The sequence below is a fragment of the Silene latifolia genome, chromosome 1, assembly GCF_048544455.1.
Source record: "Silene latifolia isolate original U9 population chromosome 1, ASM4854445v1, whole genome shotgun sequence".
Lineage (NCBI taxonomy): Eukaryota > Viridiplantae > Streptophyta > Magnoliopsida > Caryophyllales > Caryophyllaceae > Silene > Silene latifolia.
In genome coordinates this window covers 164,540,337-164,553,220 of record NC_133526.1, presented here as the reverse complement: position 1 = coordinate 164,553,220, position 12,884 = coordinate 164,540,337, and the positions used below count along the sequence as shown (strand labels likewise).

Below are 12,884 nucleotides of genomic sequence, written 5' to 3'. Positions count from 1 at the left end.
GTTTGGTGGAGTTCCACAAGAACCACCATTTGTACATAGCATGCATCTCAATAGGCAATGGGAATTTGGAACATTGATACTTGGCAATTTGGATTGATGACGGGTTGTCATTATGAGGAGAATTGGGGATTAATGTTGAACAAAGACACAACCTTCAATTGGTCAAGTCCCGGCTTGATGAGTCGGCTAAGAAAGCGGAAAACACGCAACTCAAGGCCAATTGAAGAAGAGGTTTTTAGACTTGAAGGAAAATGAACAAAACAGGAAGGCCTATACTCCCAGCCTGCCCACCAGCCGCCGGTGCATGGACCGACTATGAAGTTTCTGATAATTTCAAGGCAAATTTGGAGGATTATTGAGGAGTGTACTCCCAGATAGCAGGCCGACATCCGACCCATCGGCTGGGAGTTCATCTATTGAGACTTCGGTGAAAAAGACGGGGAAGGGGGGGGTGTGAACCGGTAGGCCGGCAGCCGGTCCACCGGATGGGAACACCCCCATTGAGAAAAACACGAGGAAACTGAGGAAGAGTACTCCCTGCCGGCAGGCCGGTAGCCGGCCCACCGGTTGGGAGAACAGCTAAGAGCAATTTGTGATTTGGGGTGTATTCCCAGCCCGGGCACCAGCAGCCGGTCCCTCGACCGGCTGGGCATTCTTTGATCCTTTTGATGATTTTTCGAAAATACCTTGTACTCCCAGCCGGGGAACTGGCGGCCGGTACTTGGACCGACTGGTAGTATACTGCGGGATTTAAAACACCAAAAACAAACACAATCACTCGACAACTCTCCCTCTAAACCCTTCCTTTCTCCATCAAAACACCCCCAAACACCACCATTCCACCATCAAACACCACCAATCAACCACCAACTCCCTCCCCTTCAAAAACCTCTCACAAAATCGACCATGGCACCAAAAAAGAGAGTCCGCAAAGGGGATTTGGCACTTCAACAAGCGGAACTTGTGGCGGCCGCGGTTAGTGACATGAGCCCCGATCGGGCATTCCCGGACCTGCATTTAAGTTCCGTAACTATGAAAGGTAAGTTTGTATTGTTCAAACAACGCCCCCTCAACCCGACTAGATTTATTGACCGCCAATCTATGCGAGACCTAGGGTTAGACCGAGTCACCCTTGAGTTATTTGACGGAGTTGGTATGAAGTTTATGTATGATATCCATGAGAAGACCTATTCCCATCTCACTTGGGAATTTCTTAGCTCCTTGAGAATCTATAAGCATCGACAAAACCAAAAGGTCGCCTTTTTGCACTTCCGTCTTATGAATAAAGACTATTCTTTGACCTTGCCGACCTTTGCAAAGCACTTTGGGCTAGACCCGAGCTCACCTAAGAAAGCCCCCGACAACTTTGATCATAGTGCACTTTGGAAGGCCCTTACCGGCCTTGATGACAACCCACGGTTGAAGAGAGCGGCAAACACTTGTCACAATGCCGCAATCTGAATTTGACATCGATATAAGGGGTGGACTGTTTATGGCCGTGATGAGAATCACAACTTCCGAATGGAGGAGTTGGAAATTCCCGGCTCTTACCTTTGTTCCAACCCCACCACCTTCAAAATTGACGTGGCTGACCATATAACCCTCCATCTTCACCGTTTGAGTAATTCTCCGGGGCAATCGACCCCAATTGTGGTAGGTGGCCTCATCACCCACATTGCCAAGCGCCTAATCCGAAAGCTCAACTTGAATGGAATGCGCTTTATTTCCGGGGAAACAATGCTAACCAAAGACTACATCCAATACACTCTTAATTGGATAAAGAAGAACCCCTGAGACAAGCAAAATTATTGGCAAATCCGAGTAAAGGGAGTGGATAGGAATTCAATTCCACTCCCCAATCCCGACAAAATGAGAGTAGTGCAAATTCACCGCACTAGTTACTTGAGATTGAGGCGGCTGAAGACACCACCACTGCCCAAGCCCAAAACCCCAACCTAGTCTACGCGCCTCTTCTTTCTTTCCCGGTCCCATCCAACAAAGGGAAGGGTCCTCTAGTCAACAACCCCAATAACTCCCCCTTCACCCCGACTTAATGATGTTCATTGAGAACATGAACTTGGGAATGCAAACGGCCGCAAGTGAGAGGCTCCGTTTGCAACAACGAATGGACCGCCTCTATTTTGACCAATCGGTGGGCCAATTCTCGGTTTATGACGATTTCATGAGGCGGCAATACTGTCACCCTTTCGGCCTTCACCCTTCTTACTACCTCGCTGCGGATGGTGGGCATCCGACGGACGGCATTTTTGTCTACAGCGACATTAAAATGCGCCCGGGCTACTTTAGTGCTCCCGTTTTCCCTACCACGGCTTCTACTGATAGGGAAGGGCATGATACTCGATGGTTTGGGGGGACCCCTTCCATCTTCAATGAGGGAGGTGACGCCAGCGGCTCAGGGGTAGGCCGGGAAGTAGATATCAAACTAACGGTCGAGGGGTTTGATATGAGTGGCTCGATGCACATGAGCACGGATGATTTCATCCGTGAATCCGAGTTTGGGGCCGGGAATAATGACGATGATGATGATGATGATGATGATGATGATGATGATGACGGTGCGGACACCGAGACCCAGGAGGCCTAGTAATGATGGCCATCCTCACTCCCTTTCAATCCAAATGACAAGTATGATCCCTTAATCCAAATTTCCCATTCATATTTAATTTTTGTATGCATTTAGTTAGTTGTAAAATATGTAGAATGTATGACATATAGTTGTATTTCAAATAGTTGCATTAGATTCAAATATTTATAAAATACGTCACATACAGGATTGCATTCATACATGCTAGCTTGCATCGTATTTCAATTTATGCACTTAGTTAGAGCATGAAATCGAAAATCTCACAAAAACATGCTTTTATTTTCACCATGCCTCCTTCACACACTCCACGCGTCATCGGATATTGTATATAATAAGTGTGGGGAGGAGGCCCAAAAAAACAAAAAAAAAGTTGTTTGATTCCAATAATTTTAAAAAACACCAAAAATATGCTTTCCAATCAAAAAAACTCAAAAATACAAAAATATGTCTTTCATTTTTCCTATTTCCTCCCTAAATTTCGTTCTATCGAGGATGATGTAAATCTTAAGTGTGAGGAGGGAAATATCTACTTTGTATATATTTGTAAATAAGTTTGTATATTTGATAAAATTTCAAAATTTTCAAAAAATAAATAAATAAATAAACCTTCAAAAATAAAAAATATTGCATTGTGTATATATATGTTTGTCTAACAAGTGGCGCAGGTACACGTGGAACATTTGAAGCATTAGGAGACTAGAAGACCGATTGCTATAATCTTTTCGATCCCTTTCTCCTTTTTCATTCCTCTTCTTTTACATTTTTGTAATTTTGAAAGAGAATGGGCAATGTTGATGAGGATGTTCCATTTTAGAACTTGGTTTGTGTGCTTATGTGCTGCTAGGTTAGAAAAACTGTTTGCATGTTTACTCTTGTTGCTAGTTTAGAATTGCATCTCGTAACTTGTAAATGTTTGTTTGTGTTTTAAAATTCCGTTTGCATCTAGTTTGTACATTGGAACAAAATGTGGTATAGGAAGGGAGCATGATACCCTCTATGATGATATTGCCTTAGCCATGTCTTTCCCCTCTTAGTGGCTTGCACCTTGTGACCTCCTTGTTAGGGTGTTTGCTTGCAAATACCCGGGAAATGAGGCTTGACCGAAGAGTATTGACCACCTTGTGAGACCATAGACCATAGTCTAGGCTTAGATTTCGACATAGGTACTTACATGTGAGATTTAGAGCCTCCTTGGGACCGGTGCATCCATACCCGGTCCCCCTTAGGTTGTAAGTAGGCTCCTTGCGTGGCATGTCACATCACTACGCATAAGCGTGGCATCTTTTGCTTTTTGACCATGAGATGTTCATTTGTGTGCATAACTTGAAACAATTCGTTGCATATCATTTTTGAACCTCACATTGCCAAATAAGCCTTAGACTAGAGCCTATTTTGTTTACCCCTTTTAAGCTTTAGCCTTTCATTTGGCACCTACAAAACCAACTACATACCATAAACAACCTTCCTTGATCAAGAAAGTTCTCTACTTGTTGTCAGTTGTATGTAGATGGGTATTTGAGTCCTAGTTGATGAGTTGAGTCGGAATAATGGTTTCATTTGGTTCGTTTGAATAAAGAGGTTTTGATAAAGAAAAGAAAAGAAAATAGAAAAGAAGAAAATGTGAAACAAAAAGAAAAAAAATTTACTACTTGTACTTTGTTTGATGTGAAAAAGCCATGCAACACTCCTCATTCGTCATCAAGGAGTAGAAAAGGGCGTTGCAAAATAAAAGGGGCATATGATTTTTTTCCAATGTGAGTCGGGTTTACACAATGTTTTCTTGAATTTGGCAAGCCTAGTTCATGTTAGGGTGTAGACGTTACTCAATTGTTGCAATAAGGTGATGATTTTCATGTTTTTCCAAAATGTGTCGGGTTTGCACAATTTTTGCATAAATTTGGGAAACCAATTTTTGATAGGATGTAGATGTTGCTCTTTTGTTGTAATAAAGTGGAAGAAATAGAATTTTGGCAACTTCTTGATGTGTACCTCCACATTTTTCCAAAATGGCGCTTGCACCAACGCCGTTTCGACCTGTCACCTAGCCCCGTTACAACCCTTGTTTCTCTTTATACACATTTTCCTTTTTGCATCTCATGTATGGTCATGTAGGAGGAGATTCCACGTTAGATTGTGGGCATGTCTCACGAGTCGAGTAGTTGAGTGATTTTGGTTACTTGTTGGCACATAAATCACCTGCCCTTCAAAAATGAGCGACTATTGAAAAATGTGAGGAAGTCGGTAGTCTAGGTCCTCTTAGTCATGGGTCAACTTGGTCGAATCTCGTGTGTTTCATGTCAATCTTGAAGGTTAGGCTTCGTTTCCCCCTTTCCCCGCCTTTGAATTTGTATCCTAGGCATTTGGTCGTCACATGTAGGTTGCTTGAGCCATCACTAAGGAGTTGACACCCCGCTAAGACTATGAGACGGTATCTCCCGATCAAAACCGTTGTTTTTCTCAAAAGAAAACCCTCCGCTTAGATCAGGAAAACGGTTGACTTTTTTATTCATGCATCCTATGCTTGATTACGTGCTTAAATGGTGGATGTGTCTGGATTTTCCGCAAGCCCCCACTTGCCTTGCAAAGGAGTGCATACCTCATTGCACTTCATTATGAGTTGAAGGGACGGAGGAGGCCCGTTAATTGCCTTCCATCGGATATTATTAGTGTAGTTAGGCTATAGTTGAATAAGGCTCTCGTTTTGACTCACCCACTTACTCGGGGACGAGTAATGATCAAGTGTGGGAAGGTTTTATATAGTGTTCATTTACCCCAACTTTCGTCCCTATTTTCATGCATTCCGACTCCATTTTAGTCGGTTTTATGTGTCTTGCTTTACATTTTGTACCCCAATTCCCTAGTCTATGATATTATGTCCATCTTGTAGTTTTTGAGGCAGAAATGGAGGAATCAGAGCAAGAGAGACAATTTGACAGGCTAAGTATGAAGATAGGAGGAAGGGATGCTGAGAGGAGCTCCCAGCCGGTAGGCCGACAGCCGGTCACCCGGCTGGGACTCCCCCAACACTTAGCACCAAGGAAAAAGGGAAGGAGTTATAGAGAACTCCCAGTCGGTCAGGCACGGCAGCCGGTCACCCGGATGGGAGCACAGGAAGAAGGAAGAACTTGACAAACTTATAGGGAACTCCCAGCCGGGCAAGGCACCGGCAGCCGGCCGTCCGGCTGGGAATCCGTGTTGAAGCACAAAAGTCAAGAAAAGAAGGAAAAGTCAAAGAGGACTCCCAGCCGGTGGACCACCGGCCAGACACACCTGATGACATTTTCAAACTTAATTCTTACAGAGAACTCCCAACCGGTCGGACCACCGGCGGCCGGTCTACCGGCTGGGACCTCATTTCCGCACTTTAACTTTACTTGTAATCCTCACCCTAATTCCGTGTAAACTATATATACCCCCTTCCTTAATCAATTGTACACACAAGTCTAGATCTGAAATTATTTCCTTAATCTTATGAAAACTCTCTTAAGCAAGCTTTAATATTTCCTTAATCAAATCTTAAGTACTTCATAAATTAGCTTAGATTTAGTTGTTATCAATTGTTTACATTTAGTATTGGGTGGTTAATTGAAGATAGGTAAAGATTATTCTTCTATTTAATCAAAGATTGCAACTTTGTCTTCAATATTGGTATAATTCCTTTCTTACTATTTTTCATCTTTCATTTGTTTACATTTCAAGTTGCTTAATTAGTTATCTTGCAAACATGATTTCCCTTACTTGTTTCATGCTAAAGTCTTCATTTTTCATCTTTGTTAGTGTGAACATGTGTGAGTAGTTTCATACTAGGATTGGGGGGGGGGGGGGGGGGAGGGGAATCTTATATAGAGTTATAAGGTTGGATTATGACATAGGAAAACTACAATCCTTGAGTATATGCTTGTTAGTTCTATCATCCACATAAGGTGTTTGTGAAAATGCTTGAATGAGAGTTTAGGTGTTTACACTATCTTTTCTACTTATTGGGTGAGAGCTTGACTAGTATCTAGGAATTACATGATAAAACTATGGGTTTGGTTAATTGAGTGAGAACTTAATCGATCTTAGCCTAGGGTTAGTCTTACGTCGAGAGATTGGGTCTTTCCTTTGCATTTGCTTTTGGATGTTGTTAATCTATGTGTACTTCCTCCTTATCTATAAAAGTGAACCCGAACATCCTTGTTTTCTCTATCATTGTCTCTTATCGTTTTAGTAATCACTAGTCTTTTAATCACTTTAGTCTTAATCTCCTTAGTTAGTCCTAAAATCAATCCATCACATTAAATTGAACTAAACTAGTGTCTAGACAAACAATCCTAGAACCATAATCTTCGTCCTTTGGGTTCGACCCTCACATATACACACGACACCCTCTTACACTTATGAGGAAATATGTTTTAAGATTTATCACAACACCTTATTGCAAATTACTTAACTAAACAACTGAATAAAGATTATTAAATTACAATCTCGCGGCGGAAATTAAATAAGTGAAGAATATAAATAAACTGTCTGAACTAAGTCAGCTAGACAACTATGTAGCTCCTAGGGTTTGTCAAGAGAGTATGGCAAGCGAATGGTGTTGATAAGGTTGCTTTCCTTCCCAATGGTTTGTTTTTAGTAAGGTTTAAGACCAAAGCTCAACAACAATCTGTTCTTAGTAATGGTCACCTTCTTTTTGATAATAAACCTATTATTATAAAAGAATGGACACCGGATATGGAACTTGTGAAACATGAAGTCACTAGGGTCCCTATTTGGATGAAAATTTTTGGTCTAGATGTCAAATACTGGGGCGGTGAGAGTCTCAGGAAGCTCAGTGGTGGAGTTGGGAAATTCATAAAATGTGATGACCCTACTCTTCATAAACAGTTCCTTGGATTTGCCCGTATCATGGTTGAAGTTGATGTCGACCAACAGTTTCCTTCTGTAGTGGAATTCTTAGATGAGAATGGGAAGAATCAGTCTGTTAGAATTGAGTATGATTGGTTACCTGTGTCCTGTACTGCCTGTAAAGGGGTGGGACATACAGCTGAAAAATGTAGGAAGGGAGTGGAAAAACAACCTGTTACAAAAAAAGTCTGGAAACCTAGGAACAATGATCCTAAACTGAAGGAACCTGCAAAGCAACCACCGTGAGGAAGCGGTGCGGGGGCACAACAACTTTGTGGTGCAAAGATCGATGTGATGCAGACTCCCAGGAATCTGGTGGTCACTCCAGTTATGGTGCCAAAAACTCCTGTTGTTGAGAATTCTTTTCCTAGGAGGATAATAACAAAATTGATGAGGCAGGACAATGGAGAACGAAGGAAGTTTACTCCAGGAGGGCTCTCCTTCATGGACTCCTTGTCTCACTCATTACAGAAGACTGGAAGGGGATTGTTGGATAGCAAGTTGTTTGAAAAACGGGGTCCCAGTACTGCTATAGCTGATCATGGGTAGCTGTGGTACTTGGAACATTAGAGGGATGAATAATCCAAGCAAGCAAAATGAAATAAAAAGATTCTTAGCTATGAATAAAGTTGGCTTGTTTGGAATTTTAGAAACAAAAATAAAAAGTAGGAACTGGAATAAGGTTACTAATAATATTTGCTCTAATTGGGCCATCTGTACTAATTCTCATCTTCATTCTGGAGGTAGGATTTGGATCATTTGGGACCCTGTTTTGTTTGAGGTTGATATATTGGATGTCACTATTCAGTGTATTCACACAAAAGTGTTTGATAAAGCTAGGAGGAAGGATTTCTATTATACTGTGGTATATGGTTTAAACTCTCTGGGGGACAGAGAGCCTCTGTGGCAAAGTATTAGATCTTACCATCTGCAACTTAATGCTCCTTGGCTCTTGTGTGGTGATTTCAATGCCATCATGGAGAGAAATGAGAGGATTGGGGGTGCTGAGATCACAAATGCTGAAATTAGACCTATGGCTGATGCTATAAGGGACTGTCAGTTGACTGATATGAAGGCTAGAGGGGCGTTTTACACTTGGAATAACAAACAAGGGACTGACTCTTTGATTTATAGCAGAATTGATAGGGTTTTCATCAATGAGGAGTGGCTTGAGCAATATCCTGATAGTTTTGCTCATTTTCTCCCTGAGGGACTGTTTGACCATTGTCCTGGTCTGGTTCACTTTGAGGAAGAGAGGCAAAGGAGGGGTAGCTCATTCAAATATTACAATATGTGGTCTATGGCCAAGGATTACAAGGAGGTGGTGATTGATGGTTGGAGCAGGGATGTGCAAGGCACACCCATGTTCAGAATTGTTAGTAAATTAAAAGGATTGAAGAAGGGATTGCTGAATCTTAATAAGGATAATTTTGAGGATATTGAAAACTTAACAAATTTGACTGAACTTTCCCTGAAGCATTTTCAGTCCCTCCTTGTTTCTGATCCCTATAACAAGGAGTGGATTGAGAATGAGAGAGCTTGTGCTCAGGAGCTTACTGATATGGTAAAATCTAGGGATCAGTTCTTGAAACAAAAGGCTAAATGTGAGTGGATGAAGTCTGGGGATGAGAATACTGCTTTTTTTCATGCAGCCATCAAGAAGAGAAGGGCAAGGAATAGGGTTTTTCAGGTCAAGGACATGAGGGGAAGCCTTTGTTCTGACTCCAAGGTGATACAACAGGCTTTTGAGGAATATTATATGCACCTACTGGGGACCTCTACTCCTGTCAAACCAATTAATAGAAAGATTGTTCAGCAGGGTGCCTGTCTCACACAAGAGCATTGTGCTATTCTGAATGCTGAGATTACTGGAAAAGAGGTCAGGGCTGCTATGTTTGCCATTCCAGGAAACAAAGCCCCTGGCCCAGATGGTTACAGTAGCCAATTTTTCAAGGACAATTGGCCTATTGTAGGTGGTGATGTGATTACTGCTGTTAAGAATGCTTATGAAACTGGAAAGCTCTTGAAGCAAGTTAATAATACTATCATCACCTTGATCCCAAAGATGGAGATGCCTGAAACTGTGATGCACTTCAGACCTATTGCGTGTTGTAACACTATTTATAAGTGTCTTTCTAAAGTGATCTGTGCTAGAATGAGCCGTATTCTTCCTGATATTATTAGTCCTTCTCAGGGGGCATTTATCAAAGGGAGAGACATTGTTGGCAACATTCTGATATGCCAGGATCTTATTAGATTGTACAATAGGAAGAGCTGTTCTCCTAGAGTGTTACTGAAACTTGACCTTCAAAAAGCATATGACTCCATTGAGTGGTCTTTTGTTTCTGAGATGCTTGAGGCTACTGGTTTTCCTAAGAAATTCACTGAGGTGTTGATGAATTGTGTTACATCTCCTTCATATTCTCTATCCCTCAATGGAGAAACTTTTGGATTCTTTAAAGGACAAAGGGGACTAAGACAGGGGGATCCTCTCTCCGCCCTCTTATTCACTCTTTGCTTGGACTATCTTAGTAGAGTTTTGATGATAGTACAGAAACATAAAAATTTCAGGCACCATCCTTTGTGTAAGAGGATTAATCTCACTCATCTATGCTTTGCTGATGATCTTATCATGTTTTGTAAGGGAGAGAGAGGTTCTATTGAGCTCTTGCTTCAAGCCTTCAAATATTTCTCTAAGGCTTCTGGGTTGGTGATGAATAGTGGTAAGTCCAATTTCTACACTAAGGGAGTTCCTGCTAGTCTAGTCCAGGAGATTGAGCAGATCACTGGAATGAAAAGAAATGCAGTCCCTTTCAGATATTTAGGTGTTACTGTCTCCCCTAAACGGCTGTCTGTCATGGACTGCAACTGTTTGATTGATAATGTGGTTGCAAAAATTAGAGCCCTGGGGTCCAGAAAACTGTCTTATGCTGGTAGAGTTATGTTGATCCAATCTGTTCTCAGCACGTTGCACTGTTATTGGGCTCGCATTTTTATCTTGCCTAAGACTGTCATTGATGCAATTGAGAAGATTTGTAGACAATATCTCTGGTATGGAAAGGATCCCAAGGAGAATCCTGCCCTGGTTGCTTGGGAGAAGATTTGAAGACCTAAGAAGCAGGGGGGGCTTGGTTTCAGGGACCTTCATACATGGAACATAGCTACCATAGGAATGTATGTCTGGTGGGTGCAACAAAAAACTGATCATCTCTGGGTTCGTTGGGTGCATGCAGTCTATATCAAATCTGCTCATTGGATGGAGTATGAACCTCATAGTGGAGCTAGCTGGGCTTGGAGGAAAATCTGCCAGGTCAAGAACAAGCTCAAGCCTTTAATGTCCACGGGTGAGCCTTATACAATTCAGAAAGGGTATGGATTTCTGAAACCTCTCACTGATAAGGTTACCTAGTATCCTTTGATATTAAACAATTGGATTTGTCCCAAGCACTCTTTATTATGTTGGTTAGTAGCACAGAACAAGCTACTTACGCAGGATAGATTGGTAAAGATGGGCATTCTGGATAATAATTGTTGTGAAGTCTGTGGAGTTATGGCTGAGGATCACAGTCACCTCTTTTTTGGCTGTGCATTCAGTAAGCAATGTCTATTATTGGTACAACTCTGGTGCAAGGTACTTTTGCCTGCACAAGATTGTATACCCTGGTGGATCACATGGAGGACTCATTCTGCTACTAAAAAGAAGGTTATTGGGGTCATTCTAGCAAGTCTCATGTATCATCTTTGGCAACACCGTAATACTTGTAGGATAGACCAAGTTGTTCTGAAACCTGCGTTACTTGTTCAGAGGTTGAAGCAAGATGTTAGAGTTCGGCTGCAATTGATTGAATTACAATGTAAAAATAGGACTGTCATTGAGTGGGTGAAGGAGTTATGAGGTTCCCAGCTTCATAGCTTCCTTACCTAGTTTAGGTCTTATTAAAAATGTTGTAATGGGACAATTTTTCTGATTAATGATATTTACTTACATTTCCCCAAAAAAAAATAGACAACTATGTAGTTCGTCATCCGTCCTCACGTCCCAAAGCTCTCAATCAGATAGTCTCAACTACCTGCTTTTTAAATCTGCTCCTTAATTAACCGGAAATATTAATTGGTTCACCACAGGACGCCATCAATTAAAGAAGGCATCAATTTTATTTGACAAGACACAACACACGTCAACCAATGGTCGAGTAGGATATATAAACAGTAGAAATAACAAGCACCACATGTATATAACCACAAATGTAAATATCACAACCACTGAGCTCAATCACATTATCGACCAGAGACTCACACCTTGGGGCCTTCCAATCAATATTCACATTATTCATTAGAGACTCACAGCTTGGGGCCTTCCAATACCCATATTATCAACCAGAGACTCACAGCTTGGGGCCTTCCCATACTCACATTATTCACCGGAGACTAAGCCCGGGGCCTTCCAACACTCACATTATCCACAAGAGACTAAGCCTGGAGGCTTCCAACAATACTCAATCATATTCATTTAATAAACCTGTTAAACACTCACAATTCAATATAATTGAATACAGAATATAATTCACACCGCAATGCATCCAAAAGCTATTTCTCAACCACCATATATTACTCATAACATAAATGCAACACATTATGATGGTCTAGCTGAGTAGAAATCCTACTTTTTAAGCAAATCTTAAATAATCAAGTAACTTAAGAATTTAAGGAATTACAAGTGTTCCTCCACCAAATCTTCTCCTAATCAATATAAATTACATATAATTACAATATAATAATATTACTTAAATTAAGATGTAAAAACTACCCAACAAATACCCCACAACCGCTCCATAAGAACCCCATTTCATGACGGTCAAATGGTGGTCAAACTGACCGGTCAACGGTGGTCACGATGGTTAAGGGGTTGATCAATGGTGTTAAATAAATAAGATTAATTGATTATAAAATGGTTTTGTGACTTACTTACCTTTAGATCCTAAGATGATGAAAACATGAACAACCCCTCCTTAGCTTTCTTTCTTCCTCTTAAACTCTCTCTCTCTATATATATTTTGTGATTTGTAATTGTGAGCACTAAAATATAAGGTGATAGGTGAAGGGAGTATATATATAGTGACAAGGGAAGGTTTTAGGAAGTTTCTAGGTTATAAGATATAATAATAAAATAATAAAATATCTAAGGTAGGTGGAATAAATAATAATAATAATAATAATAATAATAATAATAATAATAATAATAATAATAATAATAATAATAATAATAATAATAATAATAATAATAATAATAATAATAATAATAATAATAAGGGTTATTTAAAAACAATACTCCAAACTATGACCCCCCTTCTCAAAATACTTCAAACATTAATTTAACTAAGAATAAACC

At 40.7% G+C, this 12,884-nt stretch overlaps 1 protein-coding gene across 1 annotated transcript; it reads left to right on the top strand.

Moving 5' to 3' along the window:
* The first annotated feature begins 906 nt into the window (after nt 1-906).
* LOC141586539 (uncharacterized) lies at nt 907-7,741 on the top strand. The gene is made up of 3 exons (XM_074407802.1): nt 907-1,039; nt 5,493-5,590; nt 7,145-7,741. Exons 1-3 carry the CDS (start codon nt 907-909, stop codon nt 7,739-7,741), a joined length of 828 nt encoding a protein of 275 aa, XP_074263903.1.
* The last annotated feature ends 5,143 nt before the right edge of the window (nt 7,742-12,884 follow it).

Excerpts from the sequence above, each read along its gene's own strand:
- LOC141586539 (XM_074407802.1), top strand. The coding sequence starts at position 907 with ATGGCACCAAAAAAGAGAGTCCGCAAAGGGGATTTGGCACTTCAACAA. Across the intron at positions 1,040-5,492 it reads AAGTTCCGTAACTATGAAAG|TTTTTGAGGCAGAAATGGAG; the intron begins GTAAGTTTGTAT and ends TCCATCTTGTAG. Across the intron at positions 5,591-7,144 it reads CTGAGAGGAGCTCCCAGCCG|CTCCTAGGGTTTGTCAAGAG; the intron begins GTAGGCCGACAG and ends ACAACTATGTAG.